This window comes from Talpa europaea, assembly GCF_964194135.1.
Source record: "Talpa europaea genome assembly, chromosome: 8".
Classification (NCBI taxonomy): domain Eukaryota; kingdom Metazoa; phylum Chordata; class Mammalia; order Eulipotyphla; family Talpidae; genus Talpa; species Talpa europaea.
Window position 1 is genome coordinate 42,550,757 of NC_140075.1, and position 25,082 is coordinate 42,575,838.

Sequence of the window (25,082 nt, forward strand, 5' to 3'; positions counted from 1 at the left end):
AAAATTAAATATAATCATTAAATGTAAATCAGTTTTCTCCTTTTTCTATATGAGGCTACTTAAATATTATACTAGATAAAATGATAAAACCAAAAATATCTTAAAATTTATTCATCAATAACATAAGGGCCTAGAAAAGTTAAGTGAAAACAGTAAAACAAGAAAGCATATTTAGCTATACTAGTACTAAACAGCACAGACTTTAAGAAATATTTTGAGAAAAAAATCATGATTAAATGAGCAATTCAATAAAAAGATGTATCAGTTCTAAATTTGTATGTATATTACATCAGGAAAATACATGAAGCTAAAACTTAGAAATTTTTGAAAATTCAACATATCTACAAATCTACTTGTAAATTAGTTCTTTCAGCAACTAACTGAAGACAAAAATTGTAAGAAGTTTCAGCAACAGGAATAATATTTAGAGATATCTATTTACCCATCTATGTCTATATCTAATTAGGTTTCACGATATTTCGTAAACATTCTTCATACAAACACGCGCACAATCTATATACAATTTATAATCAATAATTACAAAATAACGTTGCTAGCAGATGCACATGGTGCATTTACCAAAAAGGGTTATCTGCTAGACCATAAAACATGTCTAATGAATTCTGAAATGTTGAAACATATCCAGTATATTTTCAGGCCTCTATAGAAGCTAGAAGTCAACTCCAAGAAGGTAACTAGAAAATAACCATGCAGAAATTAAGCTGAACAATTTAAATAACTCGAGTAAAAAAGAAATCATCAGTGGACTATGGTGCAGGACTGTGGGTGTCTTTGTACTATGTGGTAAGACCATGATCCTTTATCGATGAATCACATACAATGTTGTAAACCAATGTTACCTTGAAAAAATATATATTAAAAAGAAATCAGTGTAAATTACAAAATATTTTAAACTAAAGTGATAATAAAATATAGCATAATGAATCTTCTAGATTACAATTAAAACAGGAAATAGAAAAATTTAGCTCTAATTCTATAGGGAAGGGAAGTTATGAAATCAATAATATAAGTGTCAGAGGCAATTTTTAAACAGCAAAATAAATCAAAAGAAAGGAAAAGTAAGAAAATCAATATGGCCTGGGGTATAGATAAAATAGAAAAGTTAAAATAGGAGAAATTACGGCCAGAAGTTGGTCTTTAAGAAAACTAGTAATATCAAAAAAGCTTTTGCAATGTCAAAAACAAACAAAAGACGTAACACAAATTATTATAAGGAATTTAGTAAAGATTTTACAAATATTAATAACAAGTGAATATTTACACTAGTGCATTTAGATAACTAGACAAAATGTTTAAAATGCACCTAAAAAATAGAATGTCCTTTAAAAATAGAATTTAACAAGAAAATATATAAAATCTGAATGACCCACAACTATTTTTATGTTTTTAAGATTTATTATGTATTTATTTATTTATTTAAAGAACTGGGGTGTAGGTCAGAGGTTGGGGGCCAGAAACGGTGGATCCACTGAAATACACTGCTGAGGGGAGCAGCGGATGAGATAGGAAAGGTCTGCTGCACCATGTGGGTTAGCTTTTTGGCCAGGGATCGAACTCAGGTTGTGGTGTGATAGCACTGAGACCTACTCCCTAGGCCACCAGGGAGGCCCAGATGCTAAAAGTGGAATTTTTCCAACTATGTAAGGAAGAATATCACCAATTTTATATAAGCTGTTCAAGAGAAGGAAAGACTACTCCGTTTATTTTATTATTTTTTAAAGATTTATTTATTTATACAAGCACTGGGTATAGTCAGAAGCGAGGGAGGGTGAGAGAATTCACCAGAGCCAGAACGGGGAGCAGAGCAGGCAGAAGGACTGAAGTACACTGCTGAGGGGAGCAGCGGGCGGCAGGAGAGGTCTGTGCGCCATGCGGGACCCTCCTCCAGTGGCCGGGGAGCAGCTGGGGGTTGAACCGGCACTGCAGAGGCTCAGCGCTCAACCGCTGCGCCACCGGGGAGGCCCTACTCCGTTTATTTTTTAATAAGTTCTTACTACTATAACCTATTGAAAATATGACAACTAAAAATAATTACAGGCCAAGTTCTCTCATGAGTATAGTAAAATAAAAATAAAAACTTCAAATGAAAATTTAACTACTTGAATTCAGTGGTTTTTATAAAGACTGGTATAATATGACAAGTTGTATTTATTTTCAGCATGAGTTAGTGAAACATTTTGAAAGCAAAGAATGCAATTCACTACAGTTAAAGGAAAAAAGCCCTACAACGTAGAATAAAAATTAAAAAAAAAAATGCAACATCAACTAAAAAAAATCAGCAAATTCAGAATAGAAGGGAACTACTTTAATGTAATAGAAGATTCCCCCCTTTTATTACTCAAATTTGTTTCCATTTAAGATTCCCCTTTAAAAAAAAATAATCAAAAATGCTTTATGATAAAATGTTGAAAGCTTCCCCCGAGATCAAGAATGAGCTTGAGAGCTGATATAACCACTTTTATTTAAATTTTGCTAGAAGTCCTAGGCTGTGCAATAAAACAGGAAAAAGGAGAGAAAAGTATAATAATTATAAAAGCATATAATGATACTATTGCATTTGTAGATGAAATAATTATGCATCAAGAAATACAAAAGATTTCAAAAAGTGCTATAATAAAACTAATTGAATTTAAAAAGTGAATGCAGTAAATTGATGTGAAAGTTCACTGAATTTTATATAATAGCCAAAATTAGAAAATTACATATAAATTATACCATTTAAATAGCATAGCATTAAAACCATGAGAAACAAATGTGATGAAAGATGTGCAAGCCTTTCTATTCAGACAATTATAAAAATTCTGAGAACTTTAAGATGAACTAAATAAAATACACAGTGTTTCTTAAAAGATGCATTATTATGATAGTTCATGATAATAATTATCTAATGATAGTTCTCCCCACATTGACTTACAGATTCAATGCACTCTCATAAAAATTCCAGCAGGTATTTTTGTGCAAATTACAAATATATATATATAGATATGCAAAGAATTAAAAATAGCCAAGGCAATCTTGAAAAGGAAAAGGCTGGAGAACTTTTGTGTTTGGTCAATTATCAAAATTTATTTAAATATTACATTATTAAAAGAATGTGGTGACAGACTGAGTGAACACAAAATAGCCCAGAGGCAAGCCCACACATAATGTTGTTACCTGAATGCGTCATGAAGACACTTAAATGCAGTGGGGGAATGGATGGTATTGTAAATAAATGGTGCTGGGCAATTGCACATCTGTATGGAGAAAAGAACTTGAAACTTAGATCATTAATAAAACCCAATAATAGGCAGAATGTAGTTCATATTAAGTCAAAGGTGATCACCCAGAACCAGTTACAAAAGAATAGACTGGGTGGAAGCTCACAATCAGTAAAGTAGACCATGGTATGATATACACAGCACAAAAGGTCTACATTTTATAGGATTTTGAATTGTAAAGAGAATAGGAAGTAGAAACTAAGAATATTTAAAACATTGTGAAAGAATCCAAGGGAGGTGAGAGGGAGATATATATTTAAATTAATTTATATATATTTTACATCATTGTTCTTTTTTTTAAAGATTTATTTATTTATATATACAAGAGTTGGGGGGTACAGGCCAGAGGTGCAGGGGGCTGAGAGGAGTCACCAGAGACAGAGTGGGGAACAGAACAGGCAGACTGACTGAAATACACTGCTGAGGGGAGCAGCGGGCGAGTCAGGAGAGGTCTGCTGCACATGTGGGTTGCTCCCTGGCAGCGGGGATTGAACTCGTACTGCAGAGGCTGCGGATTGCTTCATAGTGCGGTGCTTAACCCCTTGCGCCACCAGGGAGGCCCTCACTGTTCATTTTTAAGCAATGTTTACCCCCACACACACACCCCAGTTGTAGTCCCCGTAGAATTTCATCCACCAATTCAACCATGCACCATCACCAGTCTCCTGTGCTTCTCCCTCCCTCTCCCTATCTCTGGTTTATAATTGTCTGCTTGTTTGTGTTTTGTTGTGTTGTGTTTTGTATTGTTACTATTTTTTTCCCTTGATGTGAAGCTAAAGGTATCTGAGAAAACTGGAAAAAGGGAGTGAAAAGAAATTTTTGGTCCTGAAATACTGTCAAATAAGAAAAAAGTAGTGTTCATGTACAAATGACATATTTTATATTATGTATCATTATTAAAAATTTTAGGTGGTTTGAACCCTTTGTCATACAGTGGCTAGATGAAAATGAAGATGTGTCGATGGAATTCCTTCATGGAGCACTGGGAAGAGACAAAAAAGATGGAGTAAGTTTAAATTACTTTAGTATTGCTTACTGTCAACTGGCATTCATGCTGCTTTTATTTTTCTTTGAGTGAACTAACATTGCATCATATTACATAGCTTCAGGTGTTCATCATTGAGAATGAACATTCTACATTAGAATTCACCACTAAACATCCATTCTGTCCTTCGCCATAGAAGGACAGAATTGTCCCCTCTTTCCCTTTTTACCCACCATCTTCCCCCTTCCTTTCTGGAATCTACTAATTGGTCTTAATATTCCTAAAGTTTGTTTTTTATTACTTTCATCTGTTTTCTCTGTATACCACATAGGAATGAAATCATATAGCATTTGCCTTTGTCTGTGAGGCTTAATTTACTAAGCATAATTCCCTGTAGGTCCATTCATGTTGCATATGGCAGGATTTCATCTTTTTTATAGCTTAATAGTATTCCATTGTGCATTTTTCCTACATCTTTATCCATTCATTAATCATTAGGCCCTGGGTTGTTTCCAGTTCCTGCTATTGTAAACAGCTCTGCAGTGAACATGGGAGCTCACTTAACTCTTTGAGTTAGTGTTCTCATATTTGTCGTGTAAATATACATCTGTGTGATAAGTGGATCAGATTGAATAGAATTGCTATTTTTACTTTTTTTGAGGAATCGCCACCCTGCTTTCTATAATGACTGCATTCTCAACTCACACTGCTCACTTTATGCTAAATAGGAATGATTAGTCTTTTGTTATTAAGCTTTGTTTTAATTATCTGATGACTAAATAAATTGAATGCTATTTTACTTTTTAAGATTCTTTATTGAAGTAACATTACAACATTACATAGGTTTCAGGTATGCATCATTGTAAATCAGTATATGTATATAATACATTTTTGATAGACTGGTAAGAACCCTACAGAATTATTTAAAACAAACAAAATAAATCAATTAGCTTTTTACTTAATTCTAAACTCCTGAATTGGTCTAATTCTACAACACAGTAAATTCATACCAAAATCCCTGTGATCCTAGAGCCTTCTGGTGTACCTAGATTAGGAGTAGATGCACACACCCTTCCAATGTCTCTGGAGAAACTCAGAAGCCTTGAGCCACAATCAAGTTACTGATCTATCCTAATGCCTGTGGAGAATGAGAAATATGAAAAAGTTAACCCCTCTACTCAGCAAAGAAACAATTAACAGCGGCCTGCCCCGTGAGATTAGTTGTACTACATGTTCCTGTAGAGGTCATTAATTTAATGAGGGTAAACACTTTTTTTTTAACCAGGAAATAGAGGAATATGATACGGGAGAATCACTTGTTTGTGTGAAATAATGAAGAAACATTCCATGGTCTGTCCAGCATGTTCATTGGGATGAATTTCTTCTTTTCTTCCCTCAGTTCCAGCAGACATCTGATCATGCCCTATTCTCCTGTTCTGTGGTTGATGTCTTCGCCCAGCTTAATCAGAGCTTTGAGATTATTAAGAAACTGGAATGCCCTAATCCTGAGGCATTATCTCACCTAATGAGAAGATTTGCAAAGGTAAGTTAAATGGAATGAGCCCTTGGCTGGGACTTACTGTTTTCCTTCACAGAATCTGGAAATGCTAATGTTTCATATTATTTGTTTTTCTAATGCCAGTAACCCAATTTAATTTAAAAATTTAGCACTAATCGATTGACTTATTTTAGTTTACTATTCTGACTTCTTTAACAATTTTTCTGTTCCTTAAATATGGATTATCTTAAAACACCATTTGTTATTCATATTAATTACTCAGTAATTGGTAATGGAGGAGACTATCATGGCCAAATTATTTCCCTCTCAAATGTACTTTCTAGCTGAAAACAAGCCTTGGCATTTCATATTTAATTTTTAAGTATATTTTTAGCAGGCCATGTATTAGAAGGAAACGTAAATTGAGTTTTGGGTCATGAAAACTGAGTGCTGATTTCAAGTCAATAAATAACTGTAGTGTGAGTCTGAGTAGTCCCCTTGAATTTTATGAATTATTTTTCTTAGTTGACGGATCTTGATGATTTAGATTATTGTAAAACCTCTTCCTCCTCTTAGATTCTAAGAAGTGTTACAGAGCCCTTACTACTTTGCTAAAAATTTCAAGGGAAATGTAAAAACATAAGGTGAAATTTCTGCCATTCAAATCTTAAAAAAAAAATCTATATAGTAATCAGGACTACAAGACATGACCTAATTGGAATATGACATGAAGAGGGGAACAGAAAATCGGGTCTCAAGCATAGTGGGAGGTAGACACAGGTTGAGACAAAGAAAATAGAGGTTTAGTAAGTAAAACAGTCTTGTTCATCCTTAACAGGTGAACTTAAAAACCTATCCTAAGCCATGGGAACAGGAGATGCATAGAGAGAGGTAAAGTTAGCTTGACCTGTAAAGAGCAGGGAGAGACCATCGGTTGGCAAAAGTATCTGCTAAAAGAAGCCGTATGGAATATTGGAAGAGTGGAGGTGGATCTAGATACTAAAGAGTTTTGTTTTCCAGATTGAGCAGTTTAGAATTAACCTCTTGAATAGTCTAAGAAACACTAAACATTTGGGGATCATTTTGCAGGTCAGCAGCCTGACAAGCATACTATAATGGAGCACAGTCCTATTTCTGGTTGTCCTAAGAATAAGTTTGGTCCAATGGATTGGATGATGGTTGAGTCTCTGCTGTTCACTGAGCAGATGCTTACTCGTTGCCTCACTTGCACAATTTTCTAGTCACTTTGAGAGTTGTAGTCATGAAAACACAATGTTTGACCTCAGAAATTTTATAATGGGAGGGACAAGCCTGCAAACAACTATGATTAAGTCAAATTTTATAAGAGCATCAGAGAAGTTGGAAAAGGCCAAAATATATAAATGTTCAATAATAAGGAAATGCCAAATTCAGTCAAATTGTGTAATACTGAAGATACATCCATTTTCTAGGGCTGCCATAATAAAATACCACAGATTGATGACTTAAGCAACAGAAATTTATTGTCTGTTTTGGAAGGTAAAATTCTAAATAGTGTCAGCAGGTTTGGTTTCTTCTGAGGCTCTGTTCTTTGGCTGTGGATGACTGTTTTCTCACGATGACTTGTTCCGGTCTTTCCTCTAACTTGAAAATCCCTGATGTTTCTTGTTATTCCTTTATTTTTTAATAAGGTAGCACTGGTTTATAATGTCATATATGTTTTAGAAAAAAATGAAATCCAACCTCGCCAGGTGTTGTTACCACAACCACCACCATGGATCCTGCAGTCTTCCATCATAGTCCTCTGTGCCTCCTGCCCATTTTCCTTTGCAAACTCCCTGCCCACTCTGGTAGTCTGAGTTTTATAGACACATTTCTAGGGTTTGTTTTTGGGCTGGTGTTTTCGAGCTCTCTGTTTCTCTACTTTCCACATGGCAGTGACACCATTCAGTGTTTGTCTTTCTCCTCTAACTCATTTCACTGAGCATAATCCCCTCCAGTTCTATCAATGATGTGGAAAATGGCAAGAGTTCATTTTTTTTTATTGGGTAATCTTCCATTGTGTGTGTGTGTGTATGTGTATTTACCAAATATTCTTGATCCACTCCTCTGTTCCTGGGCACTTTGGTTGTTTCCATAACTTGGTTATCGTAAATAGATCTCCAATGAACATAGGAGTGCATATATCCCTTTGATTAGTGGTTTGGCTTTCTTAGGCAGATAACTAGGGGTGGAATTGCTGAGGCATGTGACATATCTCTTTTTATTATTTTCAGAAACGTCCAAAATGTTTCCCATAGGGGCTGCACCAGTATGGGCTCCCACCTACTGTCCAAGGGTTCCTTTTTTCTCTCCACCCCTGCTGACAATTGTTCCTGGACTTTTGATATGGGATATTCTCAGAGGTGTGAGGTGGTATCTCATGGTTTTGATTTGCATTTCATTGATAAGTTATGATAAGAATTTTTTCAGGTGCCTCTTGGCTGGCATCTGTATGTCTTCTTTGGAGAAATATCTATTTAGCTCTTCTGCCCATTTTTTCATTGGGTAATTTGTTGAGTTGTATGAGTTCTTAGTAGATCTTGGCTATCAGCCCCTTGTCAGGTGTATGATGTGCAAATATTTCTCCCATTCAGTAGGGTGTCTTTTTGGTTTAATTATAGTTATGTTCACTGCATACAAGCTTTTTAGTTTGTTGCAGTCCCATTTGTTTACTTTTTCTTTTGTTTCCCTTGCTGAAGGAGTTGAGGTCCTAGATGCATCACTGAGGTCAATGTCATAGTGTTTTGCATACATTTTTTCTATGATTTTATGGTTTTAGGTCTTACATTTAATTCTTTAATCCATTTTGAGTCAAGTTTTGTATATGATGTGAAATGGTGTTTGGAAAACTGGAACACTTTGTTGAAGAGACTTTCTTTTCTATAATATACATACACTTAGCCCTTTGTTGTAAATTAACTCTATATAACTTTATTTTTGGGCTCTCTATTCTATTCCATTGGTCTGCATGTCCATTTTTGTTCCAATACTATACTGTGTTGATTCCAATACTATACAACAACTGTGAAATAGTAGTGTAAGTTTGAAGTCTGGGAATGTGACACCACAATCCTTTCTCTTTTTTCTCAGGACTGCTTTGGTTATTTGGGTGGTTATATGGAACCTTGTGGTTCCATATAAATTTTAGTAATGTTTGTTCTATGTCTTTGAAGAATGCCTTTGAAACTTTGATACAGATTGCATTGAATCTTTGTATTGCTTTGTGTTGAGACAGCCAGTTTAACAGTGTTAATTCTCCAAGTACATAAACAGGGGATATCTTTCCATTCCTTTTAGTGTTCTCTTTCTTTCAAAAATGTCTTATGTTTTTCATTGTATTGGTCCTTCACCTCATTTGTTTGGCATATTTTTGGGATGAGATAGTAATGGGGATTGTTTTCTTGATGTCTTTCTCATCTTTGTTCATTGTTTGCATATGGAACACAACTGATTTTTGTAGATTTATTTTGTAACCCGCCAATTTACTGATTTATAATGACAATTTTACTTAGATTGCATTTTTTATATCTTTCTCTTTCCTGACTGCTCTACCTAGTATTTCTAATACTATGTTAAAAAGTATTGATGAAAGTGGACATCCCGTTCACATACCAGATCTTAGAGGAAAAGCTTCCAGTTTTTCACTATTGAGTATGATATCACCTGTGAATTTGTCATATATGGCTTTTATTATGTTTCAATATGTCCCTTCTAACCCATTTTTGAGGCCCTTTATCATAAATGGATGTTAAATTTATCAAATGCTTTCTCTGCATCTATTGATATAATCACTTGATTTTTATCTTTCCTTTTGTTGATGTGGTGACTTACAGTGATTGATTTTCAGATGTTGAACTTTCCTTGAATCCCTGAATTTAATCTCACTTTCTAATGAATTATCCTTTTAATGCATTGTTGAATGCATTTTGTTGAGGATTTGCATCTGTATTCCTCAAGGCTATTGGTCTGCAAATTTTTTCTGATGCCCTTGCCATTTTTTTGGCATCACTGTAATGTTAGCCTCATAAAAATGTGTTTAGAAGTATTTTCTTTTCCTCAGCTTTTTGGAAGCATTGATAAGAAAAGGTATTAGTGTATCTTTGAAGGCCTCTGGTATTTCTATGTATGTTCAGATTTCCTCCTCTTAGCAAGTTACCAGTTAGATTGGATAAGAATTCACTCTAATGGCCTCATTTTAACTAAATAATTTCTTAAAGTCCTTATGTCTAAACAGTGACATTCTGAAATACTGGGTATTAGGATTTCAACATATGAATTTTAGGGGACACAGAGTTCATAATGGATGTATACATTTAACATGTCACTACTTTTAACAGCAGTCATAAAAAAGAGAATATGTAATTACATTTTTCATCATCATTGGAAGTCCATTATGAATGGAAGACTTGAAGCTGACCCTGTCATTGAACCAGGTTCTTAGAAAAGTATAAACATAGTTCACTGATAGATGGATTAGGAAAGGCTTCTTACTGGATAGTTATCTTTATAGTTGTGTAGTATAGTTTATGTTAACAAGTACAGCAAGAATCTTCAAGTTCTAACACCTCAAAGATTTCTTTCTTGCTCACACATCAGACATGAATTGAGTAATTTTTAAAGATTTATTTATGCATACAAGAACTGGGGTACAGGCCAGAGGTGTGGGGGGGTGAGAGAATTCACCAGAGACAGAGTGGGGAGCAGCGGGCAAGACAGGAGAGGTCTGCTTCACCATGTGGGTTAGCTCCCTGGCTGGTCTGGGATCGATCTCGTGCTGCAGAGGCTGCGGATTACTTCACAGTGCTGTGCTTAACCCCTTGTGCCACCAGGGAGGAGGTATAAGTTGAGTAATTCTTTAGGGGAAAGAGCTAAACAAAGCCAGACACTATTTAGAATGGTAAGTGCAAACTAATCAGTAATATACAGTTGCAACAGGCAAGAGTCCAGCATGAAGCAGCGTCAACTTTTATGTCTACGGACATTTTAAGGGTATCTAGGATCAACGACAAGTTGCTATCTTGAGCTGTTATATTATTGTTTTGTTCAGTATTTGTAGGCCAAAGGTGAGAAGAGGGCTCACAGGAACCTATCCAGAGCTTGACCAAGGAGAGAATTTTTGTTACCATCCACCATTCTGTAAGTCATAGGTTGCAGCATGAGAAGTTTCAATAAGAAGGGAGCACTGGCTTCATATGAGGCTAATGCTTGTGAGGAAAAGTAGACCCACTTGGTAAAGATTCTTGAATAGGCAAAATGACTGAACCTACTAGAAAATAAGGAGCTGATGAAAGCTTTTAAGCAGATAAATGATCAGCCTAAATTGTGATACATTATCTGACTTGAAATATTTTGAACTCCACTCTTGCAGTTCTGTTAATTAGGAAGACTAAAGTAACCTTCCATTTTATAAGATAATATTTAAAAATTTCTTATTTGTATCATTTCCAGAGGACTTCCTTGGTAGCATCAGATTTTAATTTTTCAGTATATTCTGCAGTAAATTATTCTAAAAATTTGTCTAAGTTTTTTCTTAAGTAGCACTGTATTTTGGGTGACTGCCAAGAAAAGAATGAAACAGGGTCATTAGGGATAGTGTTCAAAAAGGTATGTCACATGCTATTCTTGGAACTCTGTAGGACTTAAAGTGGAACAGGATCATAAGAGAATTTAATCTCAGAGTTAATGTATTTAGTCACATACTATTGTAATTGCACATAATGTTAGAAAAGTAACTAGAGTTCACCCTTGGAATAGTCAGGCATAAGGTTATATAAGGTAAAAACCTGGAGCCACTGAGAAAGTGTGGAAGGAAAGCTGAACTGGTACCCCTAGGCTCTGAACTCTAGTTTACCCTTCTCTTCTTTTTTTTATTAAAACTCATATAGTATGTTTATATGATTTGTATGAGAATATTAAGGCTGACTTAAAGAACAAAACAGTCATTGGTGTAGTTGATTTATAATATACATCAAATGCCAAAATTAAAAACTCAAAGGTACTACAGGGTAATAGATGCTTTACATACGGAGGGGTGTTTAGTGGCATGGTAGTTTTTTTTTTTTTAATTTTTATATTCCCCATACAATTGCAACCCCCCCATTCTGATCCCAATCCCTCCCCTCCCGCACCCCCCCCCCAAAGTGTCTCTGTTTCATAGTTTTTTGTTGATTCTGATTTTCACTTTCATAGTTATTCATTTTCTTGGTCCCTTATTTAAGTTTTCTAGATTCCAGCTATGAGTGAGACCATCCGGTATTTTTTTCTTTTTGGCTTATTTCGCTGAGCATGATCCCTTCCAGCGCCATCCATGTTGCTGCAAATGGCATGTGTTTATCTTTTTTGAATGTTGAGTAATATTCCATGGTGTATATGGACCACATCTTCTTGATCCAGTCATCTATTTTTGGGCATTTGGGTTGTTTCCAAAGCTTAGCTATTGTAAACAGTGCTGCTATAAACATAGGGGTGCAGGTGTTCTTTGATGTTTCTGTGTCCTTTGGGTAAATACCTAGGAGTGGAATTGCTGGATCATATGGAAGCTCTATGTTTAGTAGGTCCAGAAATCTCCACACAGCTTTCCACAGTGGTTGGACCAGTTTGCACTCCCACCAACAGTGCAGAAGAGTTCCTTTTTCTCCACACCCTCGCCAACATTTGTTGTTGCTAGTTTTTTTTAATATGTGCCATTCTCACTGGTGTAAGATGGTATCTCATGGTAGTTTTGATTTGCATTTCCCTGATGACAAGTGATGTTGAACATTTTTTCATGGCATGGTAGTTCTTAATCACGACTGATATTCTCATTATTTGGTGTAGGCACTCGGGAGTATCTAGGATGTCAGATTTTTATTAGGAAGACTTGTGGAAGGGCGGGGCGGAGGGGGAGGTGGGCGAGGGGAGATCTGAAGCACAGAGAGAAGAGACGTTCTGCTGCACCACATGCGCTCTAGCTCCATGCTCCCTTAAGGGGGCTAACTCCCACGCTCCTTGTGGGTAGCTCCCTGGCCGGGGCTTGAACTCAGGCCACAGCGGTGAGAGCGCTGAGCCTAACCCCAAAGCCATCCTGGAGGCCCCGCTAAGGCCTTAGTTAAATGGAACCTTTAACCTTTATTAGGCGGCTTCAGGAGAATTACTGACAGCTGCTTCTCCAGCAAGTCAGAAGAGACTACGGCTGCCCTTCCCTCAGTGATCATCACTGTCTCCTCCTAAGGCCCAGTGGGCACTGAGGGAAGATGGCTTTCAGCAGCACCTCCATGTCTTCATCGGTGACAAGAGGGGGCAGTATGGGGATTTTTCAATTCTAAAACAAGTATTTTTCATTGATGAATCAGAAGAAACACAGTTCAGAAAGTAATCAGGATTGTACTGATCCTGAAAGATTTTTTTGGTGATGATCATGTGTAAAATCAATATTTAGAAGTTTCTAGAGATTTAAGTATGCAGACTTCAGATGTCCTCATAGAATAATGAATGCTCTTAGCGAGCTGAAGAGACTCAAAAAAAAAAAAAAAAAACCAAATAACCCAGTCACAAAATGGGCAGAAGAGCTAAAAAGAAACTTCTCTGAAGAGGAAATGCAAATGACCAACAGGCATATGAAAAAATGTTCAACATCACTTGTAATCAGGGAAATGCAAATCAAAACTACCATGAGGTACCATCTTACACCAGTGAGAATGGCACATATTAAAAAACTAGCAACAACAAATGTTGGTGAGGTTGGAGAGAAAAAGGAACTCTCCTGCACTGCTGGTGGGAGTGCAAACTGGTCCAGCCACTAGGGAAAGCTGTGTGGAGATTTCTGGACCTACTAAACATAGAGCTTCCATATGATCCAGCAATTCCACTCCTAGGTATTTACCCAAAGGACACAGAACCATTAATTCAAAAGGGCACCTGCACCCGTGTTTATAGCAGCACTATATTCAATAGCTAAGCTTTGGAAACAACCCAAATGCCCCAAAATAGATGACTGGATCAAGAAGATGTGGTCCATATACACCATGGAATATTACTCAGCATTCAAAAAAGATAAACACATGCCATTTGCAGCAACATGGATGGCACTGGAAGGGATCATGCTCAGTGAAATAAGCCAGAAAGAAGACGAAAAACACTGGATGGTCTCACTCATAGCAGGAATTTAGAAACCAGCAAAGCACCTGTAGTCTATGACCTTAGTCTATCCTTTGCACTTGTTTTCTTCATGTTGTATAGAAGAAATGGATTAAGTAGAAGAAGCCATACATTTCTGGGCATTAAAGAATAGTTCGTGTGGTTGTTCAGAATCATCTTGGAAGGTGCAGTGATTTCTCTCTCCATATCCTCCAGATATTTCTTAGCTCCTAAGTGTCTTCTAGTACCACCGTCTCTTCTCCCATCAGTATACATTCTGTTTGCCTTCCTTGCTCCTAGAAGCTGCCCAAGGACATATGACATTTGTTATTAAAAATGCTACCTGCCAACATTCTAAGATCTTTCCAGGCCCTCCATGGATGGCAGTGGTTTCATATCACACTTAAAAAATCTCCTGAGGTTGTGACCAGAGATTCGTCCATTGTCGCTGCTCTCACAGACGCGCGAGGGCTCTGGAGCGGCGCTGGGAGGGCGATGGGGTCCAGCACAGAGGACGGAGGCAGCTGCCGGGGTCCGGGAGTCTCCTGGCCAGAGCCCGCCACACGCTGCCTCGGGGAGCCCCAGTGCTCGCGGACTACCCTTCTCTTCTTAGTAGCTGTCACCTTTTTCCAGCTATAAAGTTCAACCTATAACCAAGTGGACTGGTAGGGAATATAAAAGAGTAGGAGGCCATAGAGAGGGTCATGTTAGACCCACAACCAGTAAAAGACATTCACTTAGGCAAGAACAAAAGAACTAGACTGTATGTGTTACTGAGCTGTGTGGTCTTATGTATACAATTTTGAAAGTTCCATGGAAATCTAATACTAACCAGTTCTTACCAAAGGAAATAATGTAGCAACAATATAAAAACATTTGGGGAAAAACAGAAATTAGTAATTTTAATTTAGAAGAAAATTCTGTTTTATTGGGATGGTATAAAAATAAAAATGCAACAATATAATTATAGCTATTTCACAATAACTTCAGACTACTAGGCTTTATTTCCTATCATCTAAGTAAGACCAGAGGTTTTGAAAACCCCACATTCTTAGGTTTGGGTTACTTACTTCAAAATGTACTGAAATCAAATTTTCTTTGTGGGATTTATATTAATGTAAGCCATTATCTGGAGAGAAGACATATTAATGTATCTACAGATATTTTAGAAGATTTAGCATTCTAAAATGGAACTAAAGGAATGATTTGTTCTTAGAAAAGAATATATAAAACTGAATAAGGTACCAAACAAATATTTCAAATTTCAAGAATTCACAGGGATGGTGAACATTCCTATGACTGAACAGCTCTTGTCAAATATGGGTAGTTTACTATTAAAAGAGAGAGAGAGATGAAATAATGAAATATTCAATATTACTTTAAAACAAATCAACAATTACTGTGTCCTAGCTGTGAGTCTGGCTGTTTGAATTTCATCTGTGCCATTTTTAGCTGAGTGTGATCAGACTCTGGTAATTTGGAGAACAGAGTCTCACCATTCATGGGCCACATCTAGGCATCTATGGGGGATTCTATCTTAAGTTGGCTGGGTTAAAATATTGTTAGAAATGTAACTTCAGAGATAATACACTGTCTTCTTGTCCTTTTTCTTTTAAAGATTTATTTATTTATGCATAAAAGAACTGGGGTATAGGCCAGAGGTGCAGAGGGTGAAAGGATTCACCACAGACAGTGGGGAGCAGAACAGGCAGATCAACTGAAATACACTGCTGAAGGGAGCGGCAGGCGAGACAGGAGAGGTCTGCTTCGCCATGTGGGTAGCTTCCTGGCTGGCCAGGGATTGAACTCATGCTGCAGATGCTGCAGATAGCTTCATAGTACTGTGCTTAACCCCTTGAGCCACCAGGGAGGCCCGGCTTGTTTTTTTTTTTTGTTCTAAGGAAATGCATAAAATGTGACTGAAAAGATTCTTGAACTAGGTCTCTTAATGATCACAAGAGTAATTAATACCCTAGATGGACCTACTGGGGTTTCGGCAATATATTTAGCCTGCTCTACTAGCATAGCATTAGCTCAGGTAACCATGACTTTGAGTAATTAATGGTCTTCCCATGGGATAACACAGTAACTGCATGTCAAATCAGAGCAAAGTGAGTCTTGGAAGTATTTTAGTCATCCTTTCTGAACCTTTTAAGTGCAGCAGAAGCCATCTCTTATAAGTTCCTAAATTTAGGGGGATGGGGGTTGTTGTTCTTGTTTTTAAAATATGATGAAATGACTTCTACAGTTTATCATTATAATCTGAAAATTGCAACTGATATTAATATGTACAAGTGAAGTAGTACCCCTTAGGTAACTTCCAAAGACATTTTCAATATTACAGCTAAAGTAAAATTTCAACAGCTATTTTTGGAAAAGGCTGAGGTCTATTCAGTCATCTGTTTTCCTAGATTTATTAGTCTGCTGCTTGATTTTCCATCACCCAAGTCTGATTCTCCATTAAGTTGATCCATGTTATCATTTTTCTATGCCCTTCCACAAAATATCAATTTTCTTTCTGCCTATTATAACCTATTTTTTCCTGCCTATTATTATTCAGGTTTCCATAGTTTTTAATTCTATGAAGCAAACTTACAGTCACATTTGGTGAATTCTGATTTGTAGATTTGAGCCACAAAGAAAATTCAAATGTAGATCTTATACCAACACAAAAACCTTTTGTCCTTGCTTTTCCATGAAAGGTGGTGTCTATATATCATTGTTGCTATTTCTCTTCTAAGAAAATTGCATCTCACTTGAGTGATAATTCAGACTATATAAGTAAAAGCAATAAGATGGAAGCTGTTAATATCATCTTGAAGTAATTTTTATAAAATATAACAGTGTTTGGGGCCTCCCTGGTGGTGCAAGGGGTTAAGCACCACACTATTAAGTAATCCACAAGCAACTCACTTGGCACAGCAGACCTCTCCTGACTTGCCCGCTGCTCCACTCAGCAGTGTGTTTCGGTTGGTCTGCCTGTTCTGCTCCGCATCTCTGGCCTATACCCCAACTCTTGTATGCATAAATAAAAAAAATCTTTAAAAAATACATAACAGTGTTTGTTGATTTTCCCTTGTTCTGCATAATTAATGGAAGCAGAGGGTATCCTTATGCTCAGAAATAGTTATTAGATGGAGAAGGAAAATGTGGATTAGGATTAAAAAGTACAGAAAAGAACAGAAAAGATAAAAATTAGGTGATATTTTTAACAAATCATATGTCAAAACAGTAAATTAAAGGTAAATATATTGTAATAATATGCAATTAAAGCTAAAGTTTAGGTTTTAAGAAATGGTGTTTGATAAGGCTCAACATTAGAGAATATATCTGAAAATACTCATTATTAATATGTATGGGAATGATCAAAGAATTTTGGCATAGTGTATATGTGTCAGTAATAGGAATGGTAGTGCAGAGGGGGGTGGTTAGTTACTAGAAACCAGGAGAGATGATTCAAAGCATAAGGTGTCATTTCAGAAAAACAACAAAACTGGGCATCATTGGGGTAATAAATATACAAGCATAGAGGGGGCTGTCAAAAGATAGTATCTATCTTCTGAGTATTTGATAAAGTTATAACTAAAGATATGGGTGATGGAGTAGTTGTGCTAAAATGAATCCATATGGACTATCTTCTCAATGTATTCAGAAATACAGGAAATTATCTAAAAGCTTGATTGAGATCCTCTTTTTTTTTGGCAGGATTTAATAACTCAGATGGCCTCTTTCAGTCAAAAAAGACATGGAAAATCTGCCTGCTTACTTTTATTCTGGATAATGTATATATATAAAGCTATGTACTTACCTGGATACATTTCATCTTTCCTCCCCAGACTATCAATAAAGTTCTGCTTCGGTATGCTGCAATTGTATCAAGTGATTTCAGTTCATATTGTGATAAAGAAAATGTGGTAAGTAAAAATGTCTCTACTTTGAATTATTCTTCACTTGAGAGCCACTTATTCAAACGTATAAGCAAGATAAATTGTTTTCTTTCTGCTTGCATGCAAGATGATAGGAAATAGGGATCCCAATAGATTGTCTGAAAAACTTCTCTTGTACTTCTAAATTGGTTATAATACTGAATTCAGAGGAAGATTCAGAGCATATTAATATGAGCCAATCTGGTCTTTCTGTGATGATAAGGAAAAAAGAATCATACATAATTGAAAATCCACATATGTGTAAAATGGAGGTAAGGATGGAATAGGAGTTAAAAAGATGTTTACTGTTGATACCAATTATTTTAGTTTTGGTACCAATACTAAAATGTGTAATTTAATCTTTCAGTTTTATTTAAGTTGAGTAGGATAGTAAATGTAAGGGTGCTGATTTCTACTGATTTATTAATGTCCTATTTTTTGGATGATTGTGAAAATGTTTATAAAATCCAAAGTAGTATTTTAACTTTTAAAAGGCAGAAAGATAAACAAGATAAAGTGGTTTAGAATATGTCAACTGTTATTTTATGGTGGAAGGTGAAATCTATCTTAATACACTATATGTAACATTAGGAGAAATATGTCAGGAAAATTATGGGAATAAAACACTCAAGTCAGCACAAGAGTTTTAAAGAGAAAGAAATCAGTCCAATCAGGTAAGTCTAAAAGACAATTCTAAAAAAAACCTTGTGTTCCCCCTGAAACCTCATTGGCCTTTTGCTGACAGCTCATTAAGATAAGTAGTTTTAATGTTTCTTGAGGGTCCCAGAAGATTCTTCTTTCTCTTAATATGCTGCCCAAACATTTCATTAAAATTTGCAAGTATTTCAGCAGATAGCTCTAATTGCCATTGATTATTAATACTTTAATAGGTAAGAGATATTTACTGAATGAATTTTCTACATTTTTAAAGGATAATATATATGAAAATAAAACAGTGTCAGACAATTTGAGAAAAATTGTTTTAGGAGAAGAGTCAATGTGAAGAGTTTGATAGCTGTGAATTATCAAGGACAATTCCTGTCATTCTGAAAGGACTATTAGCCTTTAAAAAAAAAACAAAACACTATAACCTTACACTTTATTTCTTAATGTTCTACTGTATATTTCAAAAAAACTGAGAAAAAGATCATAAATCAGTGTTAATTGTATTATCTGTATTCTTCCTGCTGATACCAATTATTTTAGTTCTGGTACCAATACTGCAATGAGTGTAATTTATTTTAAGAGTGTTTATAGTTTTCGGGCTTCCCTTGGTGGTGCAGCGGTTGAGCGCTGGGCTGCCCGCAGCCTCTGCAGCGCTGGTTCGATCCCCAGCCACCCTCGAGGGTCCCACATGGAGGGCAGACCTCTCCTGCCGCCCGCTGCTCCCCTCAGCAGTGTATTTTGTCAGTCTGCCTGTTCTGCTCCCCGCTCTGGCTCTGGTGCATTCTCTCACCCTCCCGCTCTTCTGACTGTACCCAGTGCTTGTATAAATGAATAAATAAAATGTTAAAAAAAAAAGTTTATAGTTTTCAAAATCAAACTTTTATAAAAAAGTACCCTTGCAAATATAGCACAGGAACTTCCTTTTCCTTTAAGGCTTTTCTTCCCTAATTACTGTTGTCTTGGCCAGTCTTAGACTATCACTCAAATGCCAAATTCATTTTAGCTTTTCCATGAAGGAATATCAATTAGCTGCTTGTTTATGCTTTTTGCTAGACCACGTTGACATGTGTTGTACATTTGTTGTATACAACATGTCAATGTTATACATACACAAAACCTTTTTTTTAAAGATTTATTTATACAAGAACCGGGGTACAGGCCAGATGCGCGGGATGGTGATAGGATTCACCAGAGACAGAGTGGGGAACAGAACAGGCAGACAGACAAAATACACTGCTGAGGGGAGCAGTGGGCGAGACAAGAGAGGTCTGCCGCGCCATGCGGGACCCTCGCCAGCCAGCTGGGATCGAACCGGCACTGCAGAGGCTGCAAACAGCTTCACAGTGCTGCGCTCAACCACCTGCACCACCAGGAGAGGTCCGACACACACATAACTATTGATTTACTTTTCTTTGAATACCAAGGACATTAAATCTTCTTTTCTCAGATAGGTAGGTAGGTGGATGGAAATATGTATTTTTCATCTGGAAGTTGAGGTTGAAACTTTCAAAGATAGACATCTTTTAAGATATATCATACAATTTGCTTTTTGAGTGTTAGAATTAAGGAAGACAGTTAAACAAAATGTCTGTCAGAGAACTGTCTACTGTAACATAACAAAACAACATTATCTAAACATGAAATACTTGATTTTGAAATTTTTGTACCTTTTTCAATTCAGAAACAGTTAGGTCATCTAGAAATTACCATATCTGAACATAACTTCTATGTTCATTGTATTTTAAGATTCTAACTATGTTCCAGATTTAAGTAAAATACAATCATTCTGATAATTTTAGTGGAAAAGCCAAATATACAACTATAAAGAGTACACGTTGACATCAAATAAAGGATACTTAACTAAACTCATCAACAAATGAAACTTCTGAATTGTTACTGTTCTTTACTGTGGGGGATGTTCTTTTGGGTTTTATTTTTGTGTCTCTTTTTCATTTACTATAGAGGTTTATAAAGTAAAATCTGTTGCACAACTAGGTTTAAGGTAGATTTGTGTAATTAAATTCTCAGTAGTGATCTGATGAATTAGCTTAATAAAATTGAAAGTTTAACATTCAAGGTCAGGGAAGGCTTATGAAAGAGAAAAGTCTGGGCCTCTCTGGTAGTGCAAGAGGTGAAGTCTCAATGCTGCAAGCTACTGTCAGCCACTGCAGCACAAGTTCTATCCCCGGCCAGGGAGCTAACCCACGTGGTGCAGCCGACCTCTCCTGTCTCGCCCGCTGCTCCCCTCAGCAATGTATTTCAGTCAATCTGCCTGTTCTGCTCCCCACTCTGTCTCTGGTGAATCCTTTTATCCCCCTCATCTCTGGCCTACACCCCAGTTCTTATATGAATAAATAAATAAAATAAATCTTAAAGAGAGAACTATCTCCCCCTGGATAAAGGCATCTCTTTTACCTACGCAGGCTTACCTGGGGTCAGTAGCAGCCCAAGTGTCTATATTCATTTGTTTCTTAGTAGCTCTTTTCTATAAGAAATGATCATAGTAAGAAGGCTTAGGGGATGAGTTTTATTTATAAAGCTGATACATATGTAATTTGACCCAAAAAAGATATGCTTACATGTTAATGGCAAATAGTCATAGAAGAGTCTACCCAGCTCACTTAGGCCCTGGGGACAGATGATAAAATCTTTCCTCCTTGTGGGCTTGTCATGAAGAGTCATCATTTTTCTTTGACCTTAGTGTTCTTCTTGCTAGCACTGTCCAAATTCAAGCCAATCTTTCCTCAAGTCAATGACTATATTCCCTCAGGGAAAAAGTCTTCTGACTCAGTTTGTTGACTTTGGGTCAAGATGCTAAATCTCCTGAAAGTTTTACCTCACGTGCTGTAGGAAAGATTAAGCCAAAATCAAACGACTCTCAATCATGGCTGGAGATCAGAGTCATTTGTGGAACATGTGGCTCAGCATATTGAACAGAATCAATGAGAAAAATATTTTATTTTGCAACATGGATATCTAAGATTTAAGTGGTTGGAATCAAGGAAACATAATGGAAGTTTAGAATGATTTCATAAATCGATGTTAGGATGTGGTTACTTTAAGAACCAAATAGAGGTTTTTCAAAGGTCAGTAATGTGGTTAAAGCAATAATAAAATCTTTCCACTGAAGAGAACACCTCTCTGATGTCCTGTAAGTCCTTTGCCTGCCTCCCTCTGATTCATTATTGGCTCATTTCCTAGCAACTTGGAAGGTATATCCATTTTTTTCTTTGTTTTCTTCCCCTAGATTTGTCAATTCCTTGGAGTCAGTATCCAGCAAATACTAACTTATTTTATAACTATTCTGAATTCTGTTTTCCAATTATAAATAATTACTACCTTTTCAAGGTTACATTTAGTCCTTGCACAAAGCTTTGCATCTTCGTGTCATTATTATATTTCTGCCTTCTTAGGAACTAGTCTAGAAACATTTTCTAAGCATGTGTTAAATGTAAGAATCTATGAAGTACTGTGTACATTTTTTTAAAAAGGCAGAAAAATACATAACAGAATGTATAGTGCAGTTAGAGTGACACAGTAAAAATAGCTTAAATATAAGATACATTAAAACAAATGTCCAGTGAGAAAAGGATATAATCTGGGTAAGAGAAGGCACTAATGTGAAGGATGGATATGATTCAGACAAGAGAGGTTCAAGTGAAGAGGCCACATGCTAAGCCAAATAGGGAAAGCATAGGTGTTTGGGAGGGAATAAGTGGCTTCGAATTGAGAGTTAAGATGAATGCAGTAGAGGGAGATAAGGAAAACATGTTGGAACCAGATAACAAAGCGTCTTGGATACCAACATGTGGACTTTTATCTAAGTATTTAAAGTTGTGTTTTGGTTTTTTGAAACAGTGGGATAACAGAAACTTAAACTTCTTAAATTTATTTGTTCTTAAATCTTTAACAACAAAATTAGGTTAATTTCTGAGTATAAAGTGCCACAAAGTTATTAAAAAAAAACTACTAGTAGTTCTATAATGGTTTGTTGCATGAATATATTTTTCTTATCCTTTCTAAACTGTTAAGAGGCACCATCAGGCCTCCCCAGTGGCGCATCAGGTTGAGCGCAGCACTGTGAAGCTGTCCACAGCCTCTGCAGTGGGGGTTCGATTCCCGGTGGGCCAGGGAGATACCAACATGGCACGAAGGACCTCTCCTGTCTCGCCTGCTGCTCCCCTCAGCAGTGTATTTCGGTCCTTCTGCCTGTTCTGCTCCCGCTCTGTCTCTGGCGAATTCTCTCACCCTCCTGCATCTCTGGCCTGTACCCCAGCTCTTGTATATAAATAAATCTTAAAAAAAAAAAAAAGGTAAGCTCACGCAATATTTCAATGTATAAAGGATTCTCACACAACTTTTTTTTTCTATTTAAAGCCCTGTATATTGATGAATAATATTCAACAATTACGAGTTCAGCTGGAAAAAATGTTTGAATCCATGGGAGGCAAAGAGGTGAGTATGTTTTTATACTTTCTTTTGCCAAATGCCTATTTAAAGATTACTAGCAGCTTACCTCTTTGCTGTGGAAAGTGTCAAAATCAAGTTTTTACATGGTCTAACCAAAGAACAGGAAATAATATTCTAACATCAAAATCCCATTAACAAGTAGGGCATTATTTTGCACAAGTATTATTAAGTACATTAGAAATGTGAATGGGAGGTGGTCAATGGCCTTTATGGCTATACCGTCATATACACACATATCTATATGTTAATGATCTATAATGTTCCACAAGGTGTAGGTTTATTTACCATATTATACAACGTCAACTTGGTATTAATTTTTGGTCTTTGTGGTGCTAGTGGTTTTTGCTGTATTGGTGTTTTGTTGTACACATCAAAAAATCTGTCAAAAATGTGCGCTGTGTCTGTAATGTGTCATGTCTTTGTCCAACATCCTTAACTTGCAATTCCATGAGCAGAAGAAGGAAGGAGAAAGATTCTTTTATGAGGTTTGTGTTAGTAAGCATCTTATGTTTTACCTGGCTGTACATGCCCCCCACCACCCAACCTAAAGTCCATTGCGCCTCCTACTTACTCTCATTTGCTTGTTTCAATCAGGTAGACAGTGAAAAATACTAGCTATGCACCCATCAACTCCTGCTGCTGTCACAGTCTTTCCTGTTACAAACCCACATGAGCACGTGGGGAATCGAGGACAGCAGATAGGACTGAGATGGAAGGTTCTACAGCTGGCCTTCGCTTACCACCAAGCCTTTCAAAAATCAATCCTAAGGGCTGCTAGAATGCTAGATGTTTCTGTCTAAGATTTTAAAATGTTCTTTTTGGTGATAAGTGTGTGAGGTGTATGCAAGGTTGGTTTGGGTTTCAAGTCCACGATCCCTTTTTTTCTAAATTGGAAGGGCTCAAATTCTTTTTAAGATTGGAACTCTTCACAGGTGATTTTTGCCTTTAACCCTAAAGAGACATTTATATGTCTCCCATGTCATTTTCATCATACTCAAGCCTCATTAGCACCCACAAATGAGAAGCACTAGGTTCCATGTACAAAGGTGCATTTTAAAAATGAACTTTCAAGAGCTCTGCTCCACTACAGTCTTGGTTTAATTTGTGTCAAATAAGTTTCCATTCCCAAAAGTGTGTTAATGTTTTTTGCACAATTTGAGGGCATCAGTCTCATTTGTAGAGTTCTTCAGCTGAATTTAGCGAACACAAGCAATTGGGAATCATAACTGGAAATTCTCTTTTGTATTTTAGTGATGTTTTATAGTCACATTTTATATGTACTTGGTGTTTTGAAAATAGGAAGAATTTCCCACAAGAAATCAATAATGTCTTCTATCTCCTTTAAGTGAAATTTTAAGACCACGAATCATTTATGTATGAAGTAATATTTTGATGCCATTATCTAGAAATTTCTCAGATTTTTACCATTTTATTACTATTTTGTGGTTGAAATCTCATGTGAGTGATATACTGCTGAACTAAATATTAATCAGACAAATCAAACCTGTACGTAAAGGAAGCTGTGGGCCAAGTTACCTGCTAACCAAAAATGTTATAAGGTGGTTCCTTCACAAGTCATAAATGGACTCTATTTCAGATAAACTTGCCAGTTTGAAATGTGCAAGTTTCAATTATAAATTTAGTTGCAAATCTGTGGTTAAATCACAGAACTCTTCTTTTTGGAGAAAATAATGAAGATAAAAATACTGAGCATGGTGCCTTCTTTCTTTATAATTCTTGCAAAGTCAATTGTAAACTCCTCATATATCATTTACAGGGATAATTCAACTAGATAAATGAAACAAAGGTCTAACTTCTAACAGTGTAATTTGTTACTGATACAGCATATCCCAGAGATCCTTTCTTTTCCTACATTTCAGTAGTTTCATCCCTTTCTCCCTCTCTTAACCCTCTTCTGTGCCCCTCTGTCCCTTTCTATGCACAGTTTGTTTTTCAGTTACATCTTCCATCATCTGTTGATAAGAAAAGGCTTTGGGCAGGCCCCGCAAACACAGGGATTGATGAAATGTAGGGAGCAAGACCTGAACCAAAGTCTGAGTTTAACATGCAGCTTCCCAGATAGAAATAAGCTTCATTAATACAGAAATATGTTACTTGCT

General features: G+C 36.4%; 1 protein-coding gene across 1 annotated transcript in view; it reads left to right on the forward strand.

Annotated features, from left to right (window-relative positions):
- The window catches only part of UNC13C (unc-13 homolog C), a gene marked incomplete at both ends in the record, with an annotated part of 463,147 nt that overhangs the window by 342,218 nt on the left and 95,847 nt on the right, over nt 1–25,082 (forward strand). Inside the window, 4 exons of the mRNA XM_084241221.1 lie at nt 4,191–4,287; nt 5,666–5,809; nt 17,737–17,814; nt 22,870–22,947. Of these exons, the coding sequence (XP_084097347.1) occupies nt 4,191–4,287; nt 5,666–5,809; nt 17,737–17,814; nt 22,870–22,947 (397 nt within the window). The remainder of the gene's footprint in view (nt 1–4,190; nt 4,288–5,665; nt 5,810–17,736; nt 17,815–22,869; nt 22,948–25,082) is intronic.